Genomic DNA, 19,067 nt, shown 5'->3' with positions numbered 1-19,067 from the left:
AGCTAAGACTGAGGAAGGGTTGTCTGTCCTCCCTCAGGCACTGCAGTCCACCAGGCCACTCCAAGCCTTGCACTGTAACAACTCCTGAAACCTGTGATCGAGAGCACCAAGTGGCAGAGGAAGCAATGCAGAAGAGGAACCAAATGGTACAAGAAATGGGTACTTTACCAGCTCCCTGACCCTGAAACCGAAGTCCCTCTCTGTTTTGTTTTCCTTGGGTAAGCCAGTGCAACAACTATTCCTGCAATTTTAAACATAAGCTGTTCTTGTGGCTCCTTGTGATCAAGAAAATTTGAAATCTTACCCACGTTAACAAACTTACTTTTTCCTCCCCCACACTCTAAATGGACTAGTTCTCCTATTCTTAGCTTTACTTCCCTGCTTCACTCCCACACGGGCCACGCTACGCATCCTCCAGCCTTGCCTGAAATCTGAGCAGGTAAAATCTGTTTCTTGCTTTCCTTACCTCAGATTGGTAAGTGCACTTAGTTTTGTGCTAGTCAATCTAAACAGTTACTCTAAAATTTGCAATATTTAGCCATCATTTAATATTGCTACTATAAATACTATTTCTCCACACTGTGGAGTCAGTTGCATTTCAGTATGTGAATCTAGAAACATTATCATGTAGCTTGCAAAAGACCTACTAAATCTATTTAGCCATCCAAAACAGTAAAATTTTTTATTACTTTATCAGTTCCCAACATTGTTTCTCTTTCTTTCTTCATGCTATGTCCGTATTTGCTTTTTAGATCATTCTTTATAAATATCACAATATCCAAAAAAGCCATCACTGGTTTTCAGGTCATTTTCATTCTGTCTCCAGCTGGCTTTTATCCAAAAGTCTTGTACCACATCTTACCTGTGGGCTGCATCCTGTTACATCATGTACAGCCGCAGGCAAGACACTGGCCTATATAAATACTAGATCTGTTCCAATGCCAGTATGTGCTAACAGTTTTTTAAAATACTTGGTTCTATATAATAAATGTTAATTTACTTAATAGTTCTCTGGTTGTCATGGAGATTTTTTCTGAATGTATTCAGTTAATTCTTATGCAAATTCTTCTATTTCATTAAAATGAAATTAAAAGATTTCTACATGGTAAAGTAAGACAGAAAATTAGCAGAAACAGGACAAGAAAATGCCATCACTCTATTCAACAGCAAAAATGTTTCCACAAGGAACACTTTCTCAATGAATGATTCACAGATCTACTGGCTCATACCTGCACCAAGGTGATTCCAATTCCTTGTTGCTTTGATGCATTTGTTTAGTTAAAAAGTAAGGTTTCTCTCTAAATATTTATGTATTTTCCATACTATAGCACTGAAGAGTAATAAATATTAGAAAAGTAGTTCTGATTCAGTTTGCTGCTTCTCCCTTATTTTACAACCATTTTCATAATTCAGTGCAGACTAGCTGTTTGTTGTGGTTTAACCCCAGCCAGGAACTAAACACCACGTAGCCGCTCACTCACTCCCCCCCCCCTCCGCCAGTGGGATGGGGGAGAAAATCGGGAAAAGAAGCAAAACCCGTGGGTTGAGATAAGAACTGTTTAATAGAACAGAAAAGAAGAAACTAATAATGATAATGATAACACTAATAAAACGACAACAGCAATAATGAAAGGATTGGAATGTACAAATGATGCGCAGGGCAATTGCTCACCACCCACCGACCAACACCCAGCTAGTCCCCGAGCGGCGATTCCCTGCCCCCACTCCCCCCAGTTCCTATACTAGATGTGACGTCCCATGTTATGGAATACACCGTTGGCCAGTTTGGGTCAGGTGCCCTGGCTGTGTCCTGTGCCAACTTCTTGTGCCCCTTCAGCTTTCTTGGTAACTCGGCATCAGAAGCTGAGAAATCCTTGACTTTAGTCTAAACACTACTGAGCAACAACTGAAAACATCAGTGTTATCAACATTCTTTGCATACTGAACTCAAAACATAGCACTGTACCAGCTACTAGGAAGACAGTTAACTCTATCCCAGCTGAAACCAGGACAGTATCCACCCCTTATTCTATACCATCGACATCATGCTCAGTTCCCATACCTTTAGTTACATCTTGATCAATCATCATCACCTTTCCATCCCTTTAAGACATATGAACAAAGATATATATACATATATATATGTATACACACACAGAGATATCATTCCTTTAGTTCATGGGTTATGTTCATAAAATGTTTGTTGAGTTCCTTTAGTTCCCGACTCTGGGCTCCATCTGTCATACCAGTCTGTCTGGGCAGGAGGGATGGTGCAAAGTCCTCTCAGTTGGTAGACCAGAATTGGGCTTCAGTGCGGTGTGACGAGCAGGTGACATTTGATGCAGCAGGAGGATGGTGTGCACCGTTGGATTGTTGCATGCTGGAGTCAGTTCTGGTTCCATCACTACTGCGCTTTGTTCAGTTTTATCACAGTTCTTTCTTGCTTGATCTAAGTAATTCTTACTATAGTACTATGGATATAGCATATAACAATTATAGTAATGATAACATACAGTAGCAGGGTTATATAGCAACTAATATCATACAGTTTAATTCTGGCTATTCTCACCTAAAATCAAATCCCCTTGAGGCACACATCGGACTACTCCATCTTTTCGCATCACCCACCAAGTGCACCCAGGCCCTTGAGTAAAAGCAGTCCCACGAATGGGTTTACCTTTGCCTGAGGCAGGAGTAACCCAGACTGTTTTCCCTAACATATTTTTCATGTGCACTACAGGGACTTTGTCCCCTTCTACAGTATGTAAAAATTCTGACTGGGCAGGGCCACTCTGATTGGCAAATCCTCTGGTGTTGACTAACCAGGTGGCTTTTGCTAAATGTGTATCCCACTGTTTGAACATTCCACCCAACATTGCTCTCAATGTAGTCTTTAACAGTCCATGGTATCATTAGATTTTCCCAGAGGCTGGTGCATGATAGGGGATATGATACACCCACTCACTGCCATGCTCTTTGGCCCAGGTGTCTATGAGGTTGTTTCGGAAATGAGTCCCATTGTCTGACTCAATTCTTTCTGGGGTGCCATGTCGCCACAAGACCTGTTTCTCAAAGCCCAGGATAGTGTTTTGGGCAGTGGCATGGGGTACAGAATATGTTTCCAGCCATCTGGTGGTTGCTTCCACCATTGTAAGCACATAGCGCTTGCCTTGGCGAGTTCGTGGGAGTGTGATATAGTCAATCTGCCAGGCTTCCCCATATTTATATTTCAGCCATCGCCCTCCATATCACAGGGGCTTTAACCGCTTGGCTTGCTTAATTGCAGCACATGTTTCACATTCATGGATAACCTGTGTGATAGTGTCCATGGTCAGGTCCACCCCTCGATCTCAAGCCCATCTATATGTTGCATCTCTTCCCTGATGGCCTGAAGTATCATGGGCCCATCGAGCCATAAATAGCTCACCCTTATGTTGCCAGTCCCGGTCCACCTGAGACACTTCAATCTTGGCAGCCCGATCCACCTGTTGGTTGTTTCAATGTTCTTCAGTGGCCAGACCCTTGGGTACCTGAGCATCTACGTGATATACTTTTACAACCAGATTCTCTAACCGGGACGCAATATCTTGCCACAGTGTGGCAGCCCAAATGGGTTTACCTCTGCGCTGCCAGTTGCTCTGCTTCCATTGCTGTAACCACCCCCACAGGGCATTTGCCACCATCCATGAGTCAGTATAGAGATAGAGCACTGGCCACTTTTCTCTTTCAGCAATGTCTAACGCTAGCTGGATGGCTTTCACCTGTGCAAACTGACTTGATTCACCTTCTCCTTCAGCAGTTTCTGCAACTTGTCGTGTAGGACTCCATACAGCAGCTTTCCACTTGCGATGCTTTCCCACAATGCGACAGGATCCGTCAGTGAACAGGGCATATTGCCTCTCATTTTCTGGCAGTTTATTATACAGCGATGCCTCTTCAGCACGTGCCACCTCCACCTCCTTTCGCGACATTCCAAAATCTTTGCCTTCTGGCCAGTCCGTGATCACTTCTAAAATTCCTGGGTGACTGGGGTTTCCTATGCGAGCCCGTTGTGTGATCAGTGCAGCCCACTTACTCCACGTGTCATCAGTCATGTGATGTGTAGAGGAGACCCTCCCTTTGAACATCCATCCCAGCACTGGCAGTCGGGGTGCTAAGAGGAGCTGTGTCTCAGTACCAACCACTTCTGAGGCGGCTCGAACTCCTTCATATGCTGCCAATATCTCTTTTTCAGTTGGAGTATAGCGAGCCTCGGATCCTCAATATCCTCGACTCCAAAACCCCAGGGGTCGGCCTCGGGTCTCCCCAGGTGCCTTCTGCCAGAGGCTCCAGGTAGGGCCATTCTCCACAGCTGCAGTGTAGAGCACATTTTTAACATCTTGTCCTGTCCGGACTGGTCCAAGGGCTACGGCATGAACAATCTCCTGTTTAATTTGTTCAAAGGCTTGTTGTTGCTCAGGGCCCCATTTAAAATCATTCTTCTTCCAGGTCACTTGATAGAGAGGGCTTACAATCAAACTGTACTTTGGAATATGCATTCTCCAAAACCCCACGACACCTAAGAAGGCCTGTGTTTCCTTTTTATTAGTTGGTGGAGACATAGCTGCTATTTTGTTAATCACATACATTGGGATCTGACGACGTCCATCTTGCCATTTTATTCCTAAAAACTGGATCTCTGTGCGGGTCCCTTGACCTTACTTTCTTTTATGGCAAAACCGTCTTTCAGAAGGATTTGGATTATTTTCTTCCCTTTCTCAAAGACTTCTTCTGCCGTGTTGCCCCATACGATGATGTCATCGATGTATTGCAGGTGTTCCGGAGCTTCACCTTTTTCCAGTGCAGTCTGGATTAGTCCATGGCAAATGGTAGGGCTGTGTTTCCACCCCTGGGGCAATCGATTTCAAGCGTACTGGACACCCCTCCAAGTAAAGGCAAATTGTGGACAACACTCTGCTGCCAGAGGGATTGAGAAAAACACATGAGCAATGTCAATTATGGCATACCACTTGGCTGCCTTTGACTCTAGCTCGTATTGAAGTTCTAGCATATCTGGAACGGCAGCACTCAGCGGTGGCGTAACTTCATTCAGGCCGCGATAGTCAACTGTTAATCTCCATTCCCCATTAGACTTCCGCACTGGCCATACGGGACTACTAAAGGGTGAGCGAGTTTTGCTGATCACTCCTTGGCTCTCCAGTTGGCGAATCAACTTGTGGATGGGGATCAGGGAGTCTCGGTTGGTGCGATATTGCCGCCAGTGCACCGTCGTGGTAGCAATTGGCACTTGCTGTTCTTCAACCTTGAGCAACCCCACAATCGAAGGGTCTTGAGAGAGACCAGGCAGGGTAGACAGCTGTTCAGTGCCCTCCATCTCCAAGGCAGCTATAGCAAGAGCCCATCAATACCCCTTCGGGTCCTAAAAATACCCCCTCCTGAGATAGTCTATGCCAAGGATACACGGAGCCTCTGGACCAGTCACAGTGGGGTGTTTCTGCCATTCATTTCCAGATAGGCTTACTTCAGCTTCCAATACAGTTAACTCTTGGGATCCCCCTGTCACACCAGAAATAGAGATGGGTTCTGCCCCTTTATAACTTGATGGCATTAGAGTGCACTGTGCGCCAGTGCCTACTAGAGCCTTATACTCCTGTGGGTCTGACGTGCCAGGCCATCAAATCCACACAGTCCAATAGACCCAGTTATCCCTTTTTTCCACCTGGCTGGAGGCAGGGCCCCTCTAATTCTGGTCAGAGTATCCAGTATTCACTTCTCATAAAATTGGCTCAGAATTCCCTTCAAGAGGATCAGAAATAAGATCAGCCCTTCTACTCTGTTTGGAAACTGGAGCGGCATTTTTCCTGGTAGAATCCCCTTTTGTGGTGGTTTTTCCTCACAGCTCATGTACCCGTGCATTTAGGACTGAGGTAGGTTTTCCATCCCATTTCTTCATGTCCTCTCCATGATCACATAGGTAAAACCACCGGGCACCTCGCGGTGTGTACCTTCTATATTCTCTCTCGGGCAGAGAAGCGCTCACTCCTAATAGCTGAGACATTGGTCCTTACAAGTGTGGAGTAGGACATATCCTCTTTGAATTGCTGGAAATCCTCGGACAGCTTCTCCACAGCTGAAATGCAGGCTTTTAGGGAGGAGGAGAGATTTTCTTCGTATTGACAGAGTTGGCAAGCCGCTTCATCCACTGTTGGTGCCTCTTCGTCTTTCCAGGTCATTATTGCCAGTGAGTTGGCATAGGATGATGGTGCTCTCCGTACAAACTTCCGCCACATGGGTCGTGTGCATTGGACTTCATCTGGATCTTTGGGTAATTGTGGGTTGTCTGGGTCATGATGAATCGTCTCCAGCACAGCTAATTCCCTCAGATATTGGTTACCTCTCTCCATGGTTGTCCACTTGCTTGATTGACATATAACTTCTTCCTTAAAGGGGTACCTTTCCTTCACACTTGACAGGAGTCGCCTCCAGAGGCTGATGGCTTGTGTCCCTTTTCCAATTGCCTTGTCAATGCCGCCTTCCCTGGCAAGCGATCCCAGCTGCTTGGCTTCCCTACCTTCTAATTCCAAGCAATTAGCCCCATTGTCCCAGCATCGGAGGAGCCAGGTGATAATATGCTCACCTATACGGCGGCCAAAATCTTTTCGCATATCCCGCAGCTTACTCAAGGATAGGGACCGGGTTATTACCACTGGTTCTGCCTCTTCCTCCTGTTCGCGTGATGACCCTGTCTCACCTTCATCCTTCGCTAAGTGAACTGATTTTTTTGTATATTTCTTTTTATGTACGGGAGCAACTGATACTGGTGCAGGTTGGTCTGCTGGTTCAGTTGCAGTACCGCTCGCCGGGTCTTGGATAACCACAGTGTCTGTTGCCAAGGTTTGGGTAGCTGCTGTGCTCATTGCTGGGGCTGGAGGGGCCGCAGTGCTCGTTGCTGAGGTTTGGGTAGTCACAGTGCTCGTCGCCGGGGCTGGAGGGGCCGCACCACCCATTGCCGGGGTTTGGGTGACCGCAGTGCTCATCATTTTGTTGTTAGGTCCAGAGACCTTCTCTTCCCCTTGAGGGTACTGAGTGGTGTCGAACAGGGCTCGATAGGCATGGGCCAGGCCCCAGCACATTGCAGTGATTTGTATCTCTCTGGAGCTGCCGGGGTGACAGCATACCTTTTCCAAATATTTTACTAGTTCTTCTGGATTCTGCACTTGTTCAGGGGTGAATTTGCAAAACACTGGAGGTGCCCACTTTTCTAGGTACTTGCCCATGCTACCCCACACACCCTGCCACTCATAATTATCCAGCCATGGAGCAGATCTCTGGGTGATTTTTTTAAATAGTTGTTTAACCTTAAACAAGAGCTGAACCACATTCAGAAGCATGCTAATTCCTAGCAGTAGGGCTAGGACCGTGCTAGTCCCAACATCCCAGGAGTATTCAAATTTCTCAAAATTCTCAAACACCATTGTAACTGGACTGAAGGAGAAAGGAGAGGGGAAGAAAGGTACCCCACCCATAGACTGGTTTTCCAAGGAGGAAAGGTAAGTGATGTAATTATTAATAGTTTCCCACATGTGGCTCCCAGAGTATAAAGGTAACAATGCTGAGTCCAAGTACTGGTTTAATCCCACAGCCGACGACTTTATCATACCATAAACCAATGTTATACAAAAAACTCAAAACATAGCACTGTACCAGCTACTAGGAAGACAGTTAACTCTATCCCAGCTGAAACCAGGACACTGTTACTGCCACTGATGACTCAAACTGCCTCCCCAAGATCTGAAAAAGGATAATGGGCAATACAGAACTGGGTTTGGATCTGACTCCAAGTCAAACAACCTAGATGTTTTTCTTCAATACCTTGTTTAGAAATGACACGCAGCACTGCAGTCATTCTGGAAAACTACTTTCCCCCCATCACTATTAAGTAAGAGGCAGTTTCTGGTAACTGTGGCATGCAGGAGAATTTAAAGAAAGTTTGCATATTTCTTATACTAGAGTTTGTTTTCCCCTCTTTAACTCTCTTTCTACTTTCTACTTGGTGTTTCTATAGCACCCACAGAACTAGAAAAATCTTGTAGGAAAATCAGGAATAATACATTAAAAGCCTGGGTAAGACTAAATAAATAGCCACACCATCAAAAGTAGCAATCACTCAGGTGTCTGCAGTGAAATTAGTAAGAACAGTTCAGTGCCCACCATTTTCAAAAAGACAGGTTCATCTTTCAGGACCTTAATTTCAGTAGACATTTTTAAAAATAATAGTCTTTGATACTAGAGGTTGTGAAACCACAGTGCTCCTGAACTAGCAGCTCAAACTTCTCTCTCAAACAGAAGTTTCTGTGTAACTGTGTGAGGCAATGCAACAAACTGAATTATTTTAGCATTTCACAGGTCCTGTCTGGTAAGCAACAGGGAGGGGGCAAAGAGAAGGATCACTGGCAGCTTGCAAAGGAGGCAGTGGCCTGTGGAGGGGGAAAGAGCAGCAGTGAGGGCACTGATGAAGCTGCCCTGCCAAGAACCGGTGGGACTTCCATTGGATTTCTTTGTTTAGCTAAGGGCATCACATTATAAGAAAGATGTGGGAATCTGGAGGAAGTTCAACAGACAGTAATTGAGTCATAGAAAACACAACTGGGGACAAAAGATTGCAGGCACTATGAATATACAGTCTTCTGCAGTCCTCCACTGTGTGCAAGTTTGCTATAAAGAAGGAAGTAATCACCTTTTCTGTACCTGCTGGGGACAAGGCAAACAGATTTTGGCCAAATTTGCAGAAAGTTTTTCCTAATACTGAATCTAATTACCAGGCTGGAGAGCCACTGGAATAGCCTACATAAGAAGATTACAGAGGTGTTTAAGAAACAAAACCCCAAAACCTGGACCCCCAAGGATGGTTGAAGGATACTGCCTGAGCTCAGGTGAACAACCTGCTTGCTCCAGCCCTCCATGACATGGCAGCTGTAGCTGCCATGACGTTTTAAATACATTGGCCCAGAGCTCACTCTGGCACATTGCTTACTTCCTAATAAGAGCGAAACAAACAGCCACCAAATTCTGAAACTGGGCACTACTTGCATAACATATAAACCTTTATGTCACAATTCATAAGAGTATTCATATTATCATCATTCATTTCAGGATTATTTCAGTTTCACCTGTTCCAGTCCTCTTTTGGTGGCCTTGACACCTCTTACAGTGCATGGATGTGCAACACATTCCTTACTCCAGCAGCTGAAGTTCAACGTTGAACTGAGAAGTACATTAGCTGAAAAGGATTTGCTTTTCAGGCTTTCATAAAAAAATCAGCTGAATTAACACTTAGGACAAGCATTTTGGTGCTCTGAATATTTAGGATAACTGTATTTCTTCCTAAAAAATTTTGGCTTCCCTTTATACTCTTGTCATAATGTACACAGAAAAAGCAATGAGAAACAAAATGTACAAAGCACTCACATCCTAAGTGATTTTATAATTTCAGGAAAGGTGTTGAATCAAGGCATAGAAGACACATTGTTAGCTCTTGGATCAGTCAGAGGCTTCCTGTGTGCATATATGTAGGCTACAGCTACATAGGCTGTAGATATACGTACTTCAACTTGTCTGTCACCTGCACAGGGCTGTTAAAACCTCTCTACATTTCAAACAAATACGAAAGCTAAATTTGTTAACAATTGAGGAAATCAGCTAAGGCTTAATCAGCTTCCTATTTAATTTAACAGGTGTATCTCTCCTAGTTTGTCTGGCATCCACACCATGTGTGTCTATATTACCATGGTCAGTCTGTGGCAGAAAACTGAGAGTAAGTATGTCACAGATGCTCTAATCACAAAAAGTCACAGTATTAACAATACCTAACAAACTAAAGAGCTTCACAGGCACTGATGTGTCCTACCTCCAAAAGGATTGCCCAGTTCCCAGAGTAAGCTAGCAACATACAGGCGGGTCCCAACTAGGACATACCCATGCTAACAATTCCTGCAAAGTTATCTTGAGCAAGGACAACAAAAGGCAAGAGGACACTTTAAATTAAAATGTTTTAAGTAAAAAGCCTTCCACAGTGGAGTTAAAAACCGGACAACCTTTAATGGCACATCAGTTCACATTTAGAGAGTGGCAGGAAGCCAGCCAGTATTATAATTGCACCATTATCATTGCTTGAGTAATTTAGTTGTTTATAAAGCTGCAAGTGTGTTCCCTCTGGTGCCTGGTGTTTCACCTAATTCTAAGTGCATACATTGACCACACCATAACTAGCATCCTATGCACATTTAGAAAAAATGATTTGTATCTCTTATCTTGAAGAGAATAGTGTAGTCAGTAGATATTGACTTAAAGTAATTCTGTCCAGTGAGAGAAAATAAGTCATTGACACAAAAAAGTGTAAAGGCATTATTACAACTCTGTACAGGAAGGAAACACCAAATTACATTGGAAAAGCTAAAAATGAGCATTAACGCACACTTCTTTGTTCTTAAATTACTGGGTTTTATCATTACTGCAGCTGAAATCAAGAGACACTAAATGAGCTATTATGACATTGAGGAGCCCTTTTACCAGTGCTAATTTGTGTGTTGTCTTCTGATTTCAGAGAATAGAGCATAGTTGGTGTAGTCAAGTCAGAACTCTCTCTTTTTTTTTTTTTTTGCAAGTCCTGAGTGAGGGGACTGTAACTTGCTCACATGAAATAGAGTCCAAAGAACTGCTCTGACCCCTGTTCAGAAGACAGAGTGCCACCACATAATGAGACCAGCTCAGAAACACATAAAAGATGCTACTCTGCCACTAGTTTACAAAAGACCACCACTTTAGTGACTGATTAATTCCTTGACTCTTTTTTATGTCCCTTAGCAATACTAATTTCCATAAGCAGAAACAAGAAGGTGTGCCTGAAGCGTGGGAAGGCTTCAAGAAATTTTGTCCATAAGAGGTATTCATTCCCGCATCTCTTAAAAAGGCAAGTTCTTTAGAACAAGTAATTAATATTGTTGTTAATGTACACTCCATAAAAGAAGATAGTATCAGCTTGACTCTATATTTCAGAGGAAATGATATGAAATCTGAAATGAAAGTGAGTCAAGAGACTGTCAGCCATAAGCGGTATTTTTAGACAATGTTTGGTGCACTTAATAATAAGATGAAGGAAGAAACAGGAGAGTTTGTGGTAAAGATGCCAAAGTACAGACAAGGAGAACGTATGGATTGACATCATCATTTGAAGCTGAAAAAAGAAAGAAGAGTAACAAAATCTATTCTTATCAATCTGCAGGTGTTCTGACTAAAATGAAGTTAAAGTAGAGTTGATGGTTTTTGCTGAAATTAATATTTGGAAAAGTGATACGTTGGTGATTCAGCTGAAAGGCAATAAATATGAATAAAATCTGAATGGAAAAAAACAACTTCAAAAAAAGTTAGCCCATAAAAGACATATCAGAGTTCACTGTGCTGCAAAACCTATTACTGCCTGTAACAATAGAGAGGTTAATTGTTAGAAGCAAAGCCAGATAAACAAAGTGACCAAGAATCTGATGAAATACACCATGTGATAAAAAAGAAGATCAAAGTTAACAGTACCAAGAAATTCCATTTCAGTGAAGAACCATGAAGGAACAGAGGACAAAAGGAAGAGGCAAGAGAAAAATATAACTGAACCAATCTTAAGAAGAATCATCATTTCTCTAAAAGGGAAGAACTATAAAGGAAATTGAAGAGGTAATAATCAAAGGGGTTCACAAAGTGAGGCCACTGGCTACTTATCTAATCAAATCTTTGAACAGCATAAGTTTTACTGATTATTAACAAAAATGTGTTAAAAAGGCAATTAGTTTGACAAAGAATTTGCCTATATAAATGAGATGAGTCTATTTTTTTTCCAGGAAAACTACATCAATTTTTGTGGTGTCAATTCATTCTACATTCCCTTCTGGTCACTGCATTTAAACTCTTATGCACTGTGATCTTTGATTCATATTAAAATATCTGATTCCTTTTATTTGAGCTCAAATCCAGTCCCATCTATCTGAAAGTATCTAGAGGGTTAATTCCACCCCTAGCTTTCTGCTGTTAAATGGAGAACTGAAATAGAGAGAAGCTTTCTGACTATAAATCTGCCTTTTAAAAGTATCCACATAAGGTTTATTACTTTATTCTGTGTGCACAATAGGATGTCATCCAAAAACCTAATAAAACCAAATTTCATTATGTCTTTCCATCACTGAAACTTCTCATGTAAAAAGATGTGTCTTGTCACGCTTTCCCGTCATGACAATCTAGGAGAAACGACGCATCACCAGGGACTCGCCCTGGGGAGAAACGGACCAACACAGATACTGTGGATCAAGCGATTTCTCCATTTAATTGCTGCATAACATTCGGTTATAGACCATAACCATGCGCAAGCCATCTACTGATTGGTTAACATGTGCTGTTCACGCACCTAAAGCAATAGTTTGATTGGATAAGGTCTTCTGATCACACAAATGATTCTTCCTGTCTGTGTCTTGCCTGGTGTCCTGCTTTCAGTCACGTAGGCCCAACCTGTTCAGCTTTTTGCGCTTATTTCATCAAACTTTGTAGCAACAGTTAGCCTTCGCTACGTCCTTGAGGCCTGCTGCTTGCAGAGGCCTCTGGCTCACAGATTGAACAGTCCCATTGTGTCTCTTGTTCACTATGTGTCTATTTTTCTAATTATCCCACAGTGTCTATGATCTGAACTATGGTTCTGCAACATTCTTCATAAGAAGACAAGGTGAGAAAGAAGATGCAAGAGAGGGATGAAAACTGACCTACTGACCTTTGCCTGCCACTTTGCTCCCAGTCCTGAAATTTCCTATCCACAAGTATAGTGGAAACACAGTCCTTTAAAGACTGTTCAAATGTTAGAGTGATCACTCTGCTGCGGATTTGAACAGCTGTGCTGATTTTGGGTGAGGACTGGTGTGATGGCAGCCTGCTCTCAGTATCGTGGCTGCATGAGAAACACAGATGTGTGCTGCTGGGCACACCTCTGCTGGGACACTCAGAGCCATACCAGAGGGTCATCCCTTCGGACCCTGCCAAAACGCTGCTGGTTTAAATGCACTTTAACCATGCATTTCTGTTTTAAACATGCAGGAGGGAAAGAGGAGGGCCAAGCAAATGTCAAAGTCGTATGTGCCAGCAGCACTGGGCTGGAGATGGAGCATCTGGAAAGAACTAGAATATCAGTTAATTTAGACCTACTGCAGTTCTCTCTTTGTTTTGGTCAGTTCACCATTGGTCTGTCTTAACTTCAAAAGCTCTTTGTCACTGCTCACTTACTGAGTTGGCAAAAAACATTATGCAAACTGGCAATAAATATTCAAATTTACACAAACTTCTCCAATTCAGTGTAGAGTTATATTTGTTGTGTTTGGGATGGTGGAATATTATATGTCAGGGTATGACCTACAATGTGATTTATGGAGTCTGGGAAACAGATTTCTTTTTTAAAATACAACCCAAACCCACCTGATTTCAGCTGTATTAACTCAGATTTGTAACTGATACTTTTGTTTGAATTTATCTCCTTTTCGGTAACACAACTGAAAAATTGTCATGATGAAAGCTTATTTTAGCAATAACATGGATGATTTGACAGAAATATTAAATATGGTGAAGTGAATAATTTTATTACCCAGCACTTTTATGTTTGAGTGGCATGAAACCAGGAGCACATCAACAATGCTAATAGGATTCTAGAAAACTAATCGGATCTTGGGTATTTATAAAATCATCTTCATGATAAGGGGAATGTGTATGTGACAGTACTTACTCATCTGCAGTTCAAATACTATCCAAAAGAAGAACAGGCATCTGGGAAGGCAGAAAACTAGAGCAATAAAACAGTTGATATAAAAAGTACTGGCATATTACCAGAATTAGCAGTAACAGTAACAGCAATGAAGATGTTTACAGTAAGGAGAGCAGATGCATTTGTGTAACAGATCTAGTCATACCATTTGCTGACAGCTAATTTGAAAGAGGCATAAGAGTAACTCCTCCAGAGTACAAAAGTTGCTTTGCTGCCTCTGTATGGAGGCTGGTTTACGAAGCCACATAGCTGTGCACCAAGCACATAAGGTCCTCCAAACCCTTGGAGTGGTCCCTGACCACACTGGGGTCCTGCTTGCCTACACGTTCTCTGTACAGGGTCTTGTCTTGAGGACAACCATAAGGTGGATCTCAGGACAGGGTCACATTTCTCCCTTCACAACTCATACAACCCCACTGCTCAGCTGGAGATTTTCCAGGGTCGTTTTGCTTTCTCCTGGGACAGAAGTCATGCAAGCACAGAGGAAAGGGTGCACAAGGCCTCTCTGTAAGTCAGGACATTTCCTTCATGCATGATAAAAAGATGCATAGGTTGAAAAGATTAAGCATGAGAGCGAAAGTCTGCCCTAAGACAGAAAGCTAAATTTACCCTCACTAAAACTCAGAGGGCAGCCATTGTACAGCACAATGCAAGTGTTAATCCTTCAGCCCAGCTGAAAGAGAAGAAAGGGACAGCTAATGCTTGATTGGAGTGACTAGTGCAGAACATCTTGGCTGCACACTTCTTTGAAATTACTTTTGGTTTAAGGTTGAAGAGTAAAGTAATACTCCTACTGCTAGCTTAACAGCTGAAAATAGCTGTTAAGATGTTAGTTTCATAGGTTGTTTTTTTCCAAATCACAGATCAGAGAGGACTGTATTGCCAAAGTTTCCAGTTCTGTTGTATATGGGGAAAAGGAAGATGCTGAATTCAGACCTCCAAATGCCAGACAGCTTGTCCTAGCCAAACTACTGGATTAAGCATACAATTTTGGGGAAAGATCAGTCTGAGAGCTCAAATCCCATAATCACTGCTGAGAACAGATTACAGAATGTTCAAAATGTCATAATATTAAATCCTAGTTCCATCAAATAATGAAATTCCCCATCCTGGATCCCATGTAGTCTTTTATCTTCCATTCTTCTACCACACAAATGGTTGCCGGTCAGGAACCAACCATTTCACTGGCACATTTGTGTTTTCCCTTTGCAAACTCTTCTCATCAAAGACTTCTTTAAAGTATCCAGCCTTCCTGAAAACCACCCAATCTGAAACCACGAGGATACATAAAGAGCTATGTGAAAGGTAAAGTGTCTTGTGCAGCGTCCTTTCTAGCTCAGGACTGGGCACTTCCTGGTTTTATAACTTGCAGCACGTTTCTCCCGATTGCTTTGGCTGAGTATTGACAGAGTATGCACCTTTCTTCTGTTGAACTAAAGATGTTACAGGAGGAGTTGCTTTTGTTGTTATTGTTTGGAAATAATTTATCTCAAGGTTGTAGCTATGATCATGGTACAAAAAAAAAAAAGTATGGTTTTGTTTTCTCAAGTCAACGTTACTTTCAGACTGAGTCTTTGATGCATATTGGTGTAACAGCCCTCAAAAATGCTAAACTTTAATTACAGAAGAATGAAATCAAATAACCTGTCCTTACATGAGTTGGAAATCACCAACATCAGTCAATTAATTGATATTCTCCAGCCAGTATCAAATGCTTTTTGTACCTTCTCTTGCTCTAAGAAACCAAATCCGTACCAGTAAAATATCACCCCAACACTATTAGAGAATTATTTCACTTTATCCATATGGACGTATACCACAAGCATGTGCAGCCTTATGAGCAATACCTTCAGAACTCAATAGTTGACTTGCAGAACCTTTGTTACAAAACCAGAGGTTTTATAAATACATTTATAAATACCAAACACCATTTCTTTCTTCCTACTCTGCTTACTAAATTTTTATCTGATATAACACTATCCTCCTGGCACGCTGATTGCCACCTACCATATTTCATGATGACCTGTCAATGAAATTTTGCAGTTTTTCCTGCCTTTTGTCTGCTCTAGCACATGCTGATGCTATACACCTGCTGAGCACCTTCTTTCAATAGTGTGTGCTCTTCAGAATTTACTGACGATTTCCTCCATTTTCAACTCATGCATCCTTTCAAATAAAACCTCTTGATAATCACATTTCCAAACACATTTTCAAGCCAATTCCTGCAAATATTTACTCATGTGAATAAACCATATAGTGATGAAATAATTCCAGTAATTACTAACATGAGGATTATATGCAGAGAAGAAATTTGGACTGTAACATCCTTGGGGAAGTTACTGAGCAAGCTGCATAGAGATAACTTACCTGTCAAATAGTTCTCCACCTGTGACCAATTCCAGAACAAGACTGATTTCTGTAGGGGTCTCAAATATCTCCTTCAGTTTTATCTGATAAAAGATAACAAAAAGAATTACTTTTGCTTATTTGTCTTCTTGTTGAGCATATCACAGGGCCAACAGCAGGAAACAGACAATAGTCAATAAAGCAGAGGATGGTACCAACTGAAGTTGGTGCACCACTTACCTTACAGTTGAGCAAGTTATGGTGCGTGTTCTCTCCCCGATACTTTTTTGCTAGCTTTATAACTTTTGTATTCTCTCTCTTTTTTTTTTTTTTTTTTTTTGTTATTTTCATGCTTCTTATGCCTCAGCAACCTCTATGTAACACAGGATTTTAAGAAGCTGCTTTCATTAGTGCTTGTCAAAACCTGTCTGCCAATCTTTCAGAATAACTGAATGTAAGACCTTCCCCACTCTCCAAGGATTGACAACACCAACTTCCCCTTTCATTTGCAGAACTTCTTTTGCATAGTTTTTCACTCAACTCTGTCAGTACATCAATAACTTATTTTAAAGTGTAAGTATAGTTCAACAGTCTTCCATAACTGCTAATATGCTCATGAGAAGAACCCAAAGCTTTAATCCAGGACTCTCCCAAGTCTGTATAGGTGAACCACAACAGCCATCTCTCAGGAACAGAAAGAATTTTAAAAAACTAAAGAAACAAATGTGAGTGAAAGAACAAGGCTAAACTTACAATGTTTGGATGCGAAAGGCGAAGAAGAACTCCAATTTCTGTGCGGACAATTTTCTTGTCTACCTGGTTAAAAGTGGGGAGGGAAAAAGTGAAAAATATATTTCTATGTTCACCATAGAAACTTCTAGCTGCATCACAGGAAAATATGTATGAACAGCATTTCTAGATCTCCTAGGAGAATAAGTTGATGTGAGACACACAAGTCAAATATACTGTAAGGAATAATTTTCCTTTAACATGAGACATACTATAACAGAAAAACATCTGCATCTACCAAAATGATTACAAATGTACATGTAAGTCACACAAGATGTAGAATATAGGAAAGACATCTGAAAAAGCTGCTAAAATTCCTATTTTTACTCAAGTTCTGCCCTTATCTATCGCTAGTTATGTTGGTTCAGTTTATGCCAGGATAGCTTCCTTTTGACATGATGTTCAGCAGCTGTACTGGAAAAAGGTTTCTGCACATAGGATGTGCACATCAAAGCAGTGACTGTTTAGAACAAAAAAGTGATGCAAAGGTCAAACACCCCTAGCCACAGACAGGGTATAGAGTTTAACTTCAACTTGCTTCAGATGCGTAACAGAATGGTCTATTAACGCAAAAGACTTACCTGTTTGGTTAAACCTCTGAGAAGATTAGCCCTTCCCTTTCCTTCCCTTCTCAAATTGTAGTCTTTAACAATCCAGGCACAACCTATGTCCTGTTGGGGGACACCTGTCATTTCTCACAAGAAATGCAGACCTAGGGAGTATTTCACTCTAGAAAAACAACCGCAGCTCTCCCAGAACTTGAATGCTTAAGCAAGCAAGAAAGGAAAATGCTGATAAGCAAATTATCCATGCTTTAATGTTGCTAAGGTAATTAATGCATTTAAGAAGAAACTATCTGGTTTACAAATATTCTCACAAACCCTAGAGAAATCCTATACTGATGACAATTATAAACATACTTGTTCTGCAGCACTCTTCATCTCAGGGTTTACAAAATGAATAAGAGTCAGCAAGTTAAGTTACTACCTGTTTCCAAACTGACGACACTGATGACATCAACCAGAAGATTTTGAGGGGGGTTGTGTGGATTATTTCAGTGGAGGCTTTTCATCAAACACATTTTGGTTTTGTTTTTTTACATCATATGGGAAATGAACAGTCATAATACATAAACCTTTCAAAGGGACATAAAACTACCTTCAAATTCTTAGTGAGGAAGACACATGCTTAAAAAACAATCTCCCTTTTCAATCACCTGAAAGAAGATATGTACTTCTCAGTATTTTGGTTTTTTTCCAGCAACAACAAAATCCAAGTATCAGTCACATTCAAAACTACAGGATAGGCAGAATTTGATTCTCCCCTTGTGCCAATCAGGAATGATTCTAGGTTAGTAACGCCACAGTGCTCTGACAGTGGTGTAAATGAATGGAGAACTAGAGCCCTTAGGGACTTCTTGAAATTCATTAACATTTAACCTCCTTTAGTGGCTCTGCCAGAAAGCAAAATGAAAGAAAGGAAAAACTACTTTGTACCAATTCAGTGCATGCAAGAAGCTGCAGAAAGAAAAAATCAAAGGGGAATGACATATTCCATTACCTGGACACCTAATTGGAGGTAAAGAACACAGTCAATAAGTAAATGTTCACAGGTAAATGCCTGCTCTGGGATCAAACACAGGACACTTTAAGCTCTGTGACCATCACAGACTTTATAAACTTCATTGCCTTCTCCGCTGAATGCAAGTGTTTCTTTGCTCTTGCCTGCTACATACTGAGCAGCAGGTTTGAAGAATGGACTCCTGTGCAGTTTTCCTAAAATGCTGCAAACACCAGCCTGGGGTCTTGGTTTCAACGTCCCGTTGGCATCAATGCAGCTATTCAACTCTGGGTTACTTTTGTGAGTACAAGTGCACAGTCAGGGGCTTGAAAGCTCACTGTTGGGTAGCAAGGGGCTGTTGATGATTCAGCGAGTAATACACACTTGCACTGTTTTCATATGCTTTGCACCTCAGACAGGATCAGAAAAATTAATGTACAATATTGTATGGACAGTCATTTCCCCAGAAGGTGTTTAGACAGAGCAATTTACCTTATCCAAAAGTACCACTACAAACTGAACAACCTAG

General features: G+C 41.7%; 1 protein-coding gene across 1 annotated transcript in view; it reads right to left on the bottom strand.

The window, feature by feature from the left end:
- Positions 1-19,067, bottom strand: part of CAMK4 (calcium/calmodulin dependent protein kinase IV) — a 178,565-nt gene that overhangs the window by 65,558 nt on the left and 93,940 nt on the right. Inside the window, exons 3-4 of the mRNA XM_075019447.1 lie at positions 16,943-17,005; positions 16,211-16,293 (exon numbers count right to left, since the gene is read on the bottom strand). Coding sequence (XP_074875548.1) covers positions 16,211-16,293; positions 16,943-17,005 — 146 coding nt within the window. The remainder of the gene's footprint in view (positions 1-16,210; positions 16,294-16,942; positions 17,006-19,067) is intronic.

This window comes from Buteo buteo, chromosome Z (assembly GCF_964188355.1).
Source record: "Buteo buteo chromosome Z, bButBut1.hap1.1, whole genome shotgun sequence".
Classification (NCBI taxonomy): Eukaryota; Metazoa; Chordata; class Aves; order Accipitriformes; family Accipitridae; genus Buteo; species Buteo buteo.
Note: the sequence above shows the minus strand (reverse complement) of the source record. Positions and strands in the feature narration are given on the sequence as shown.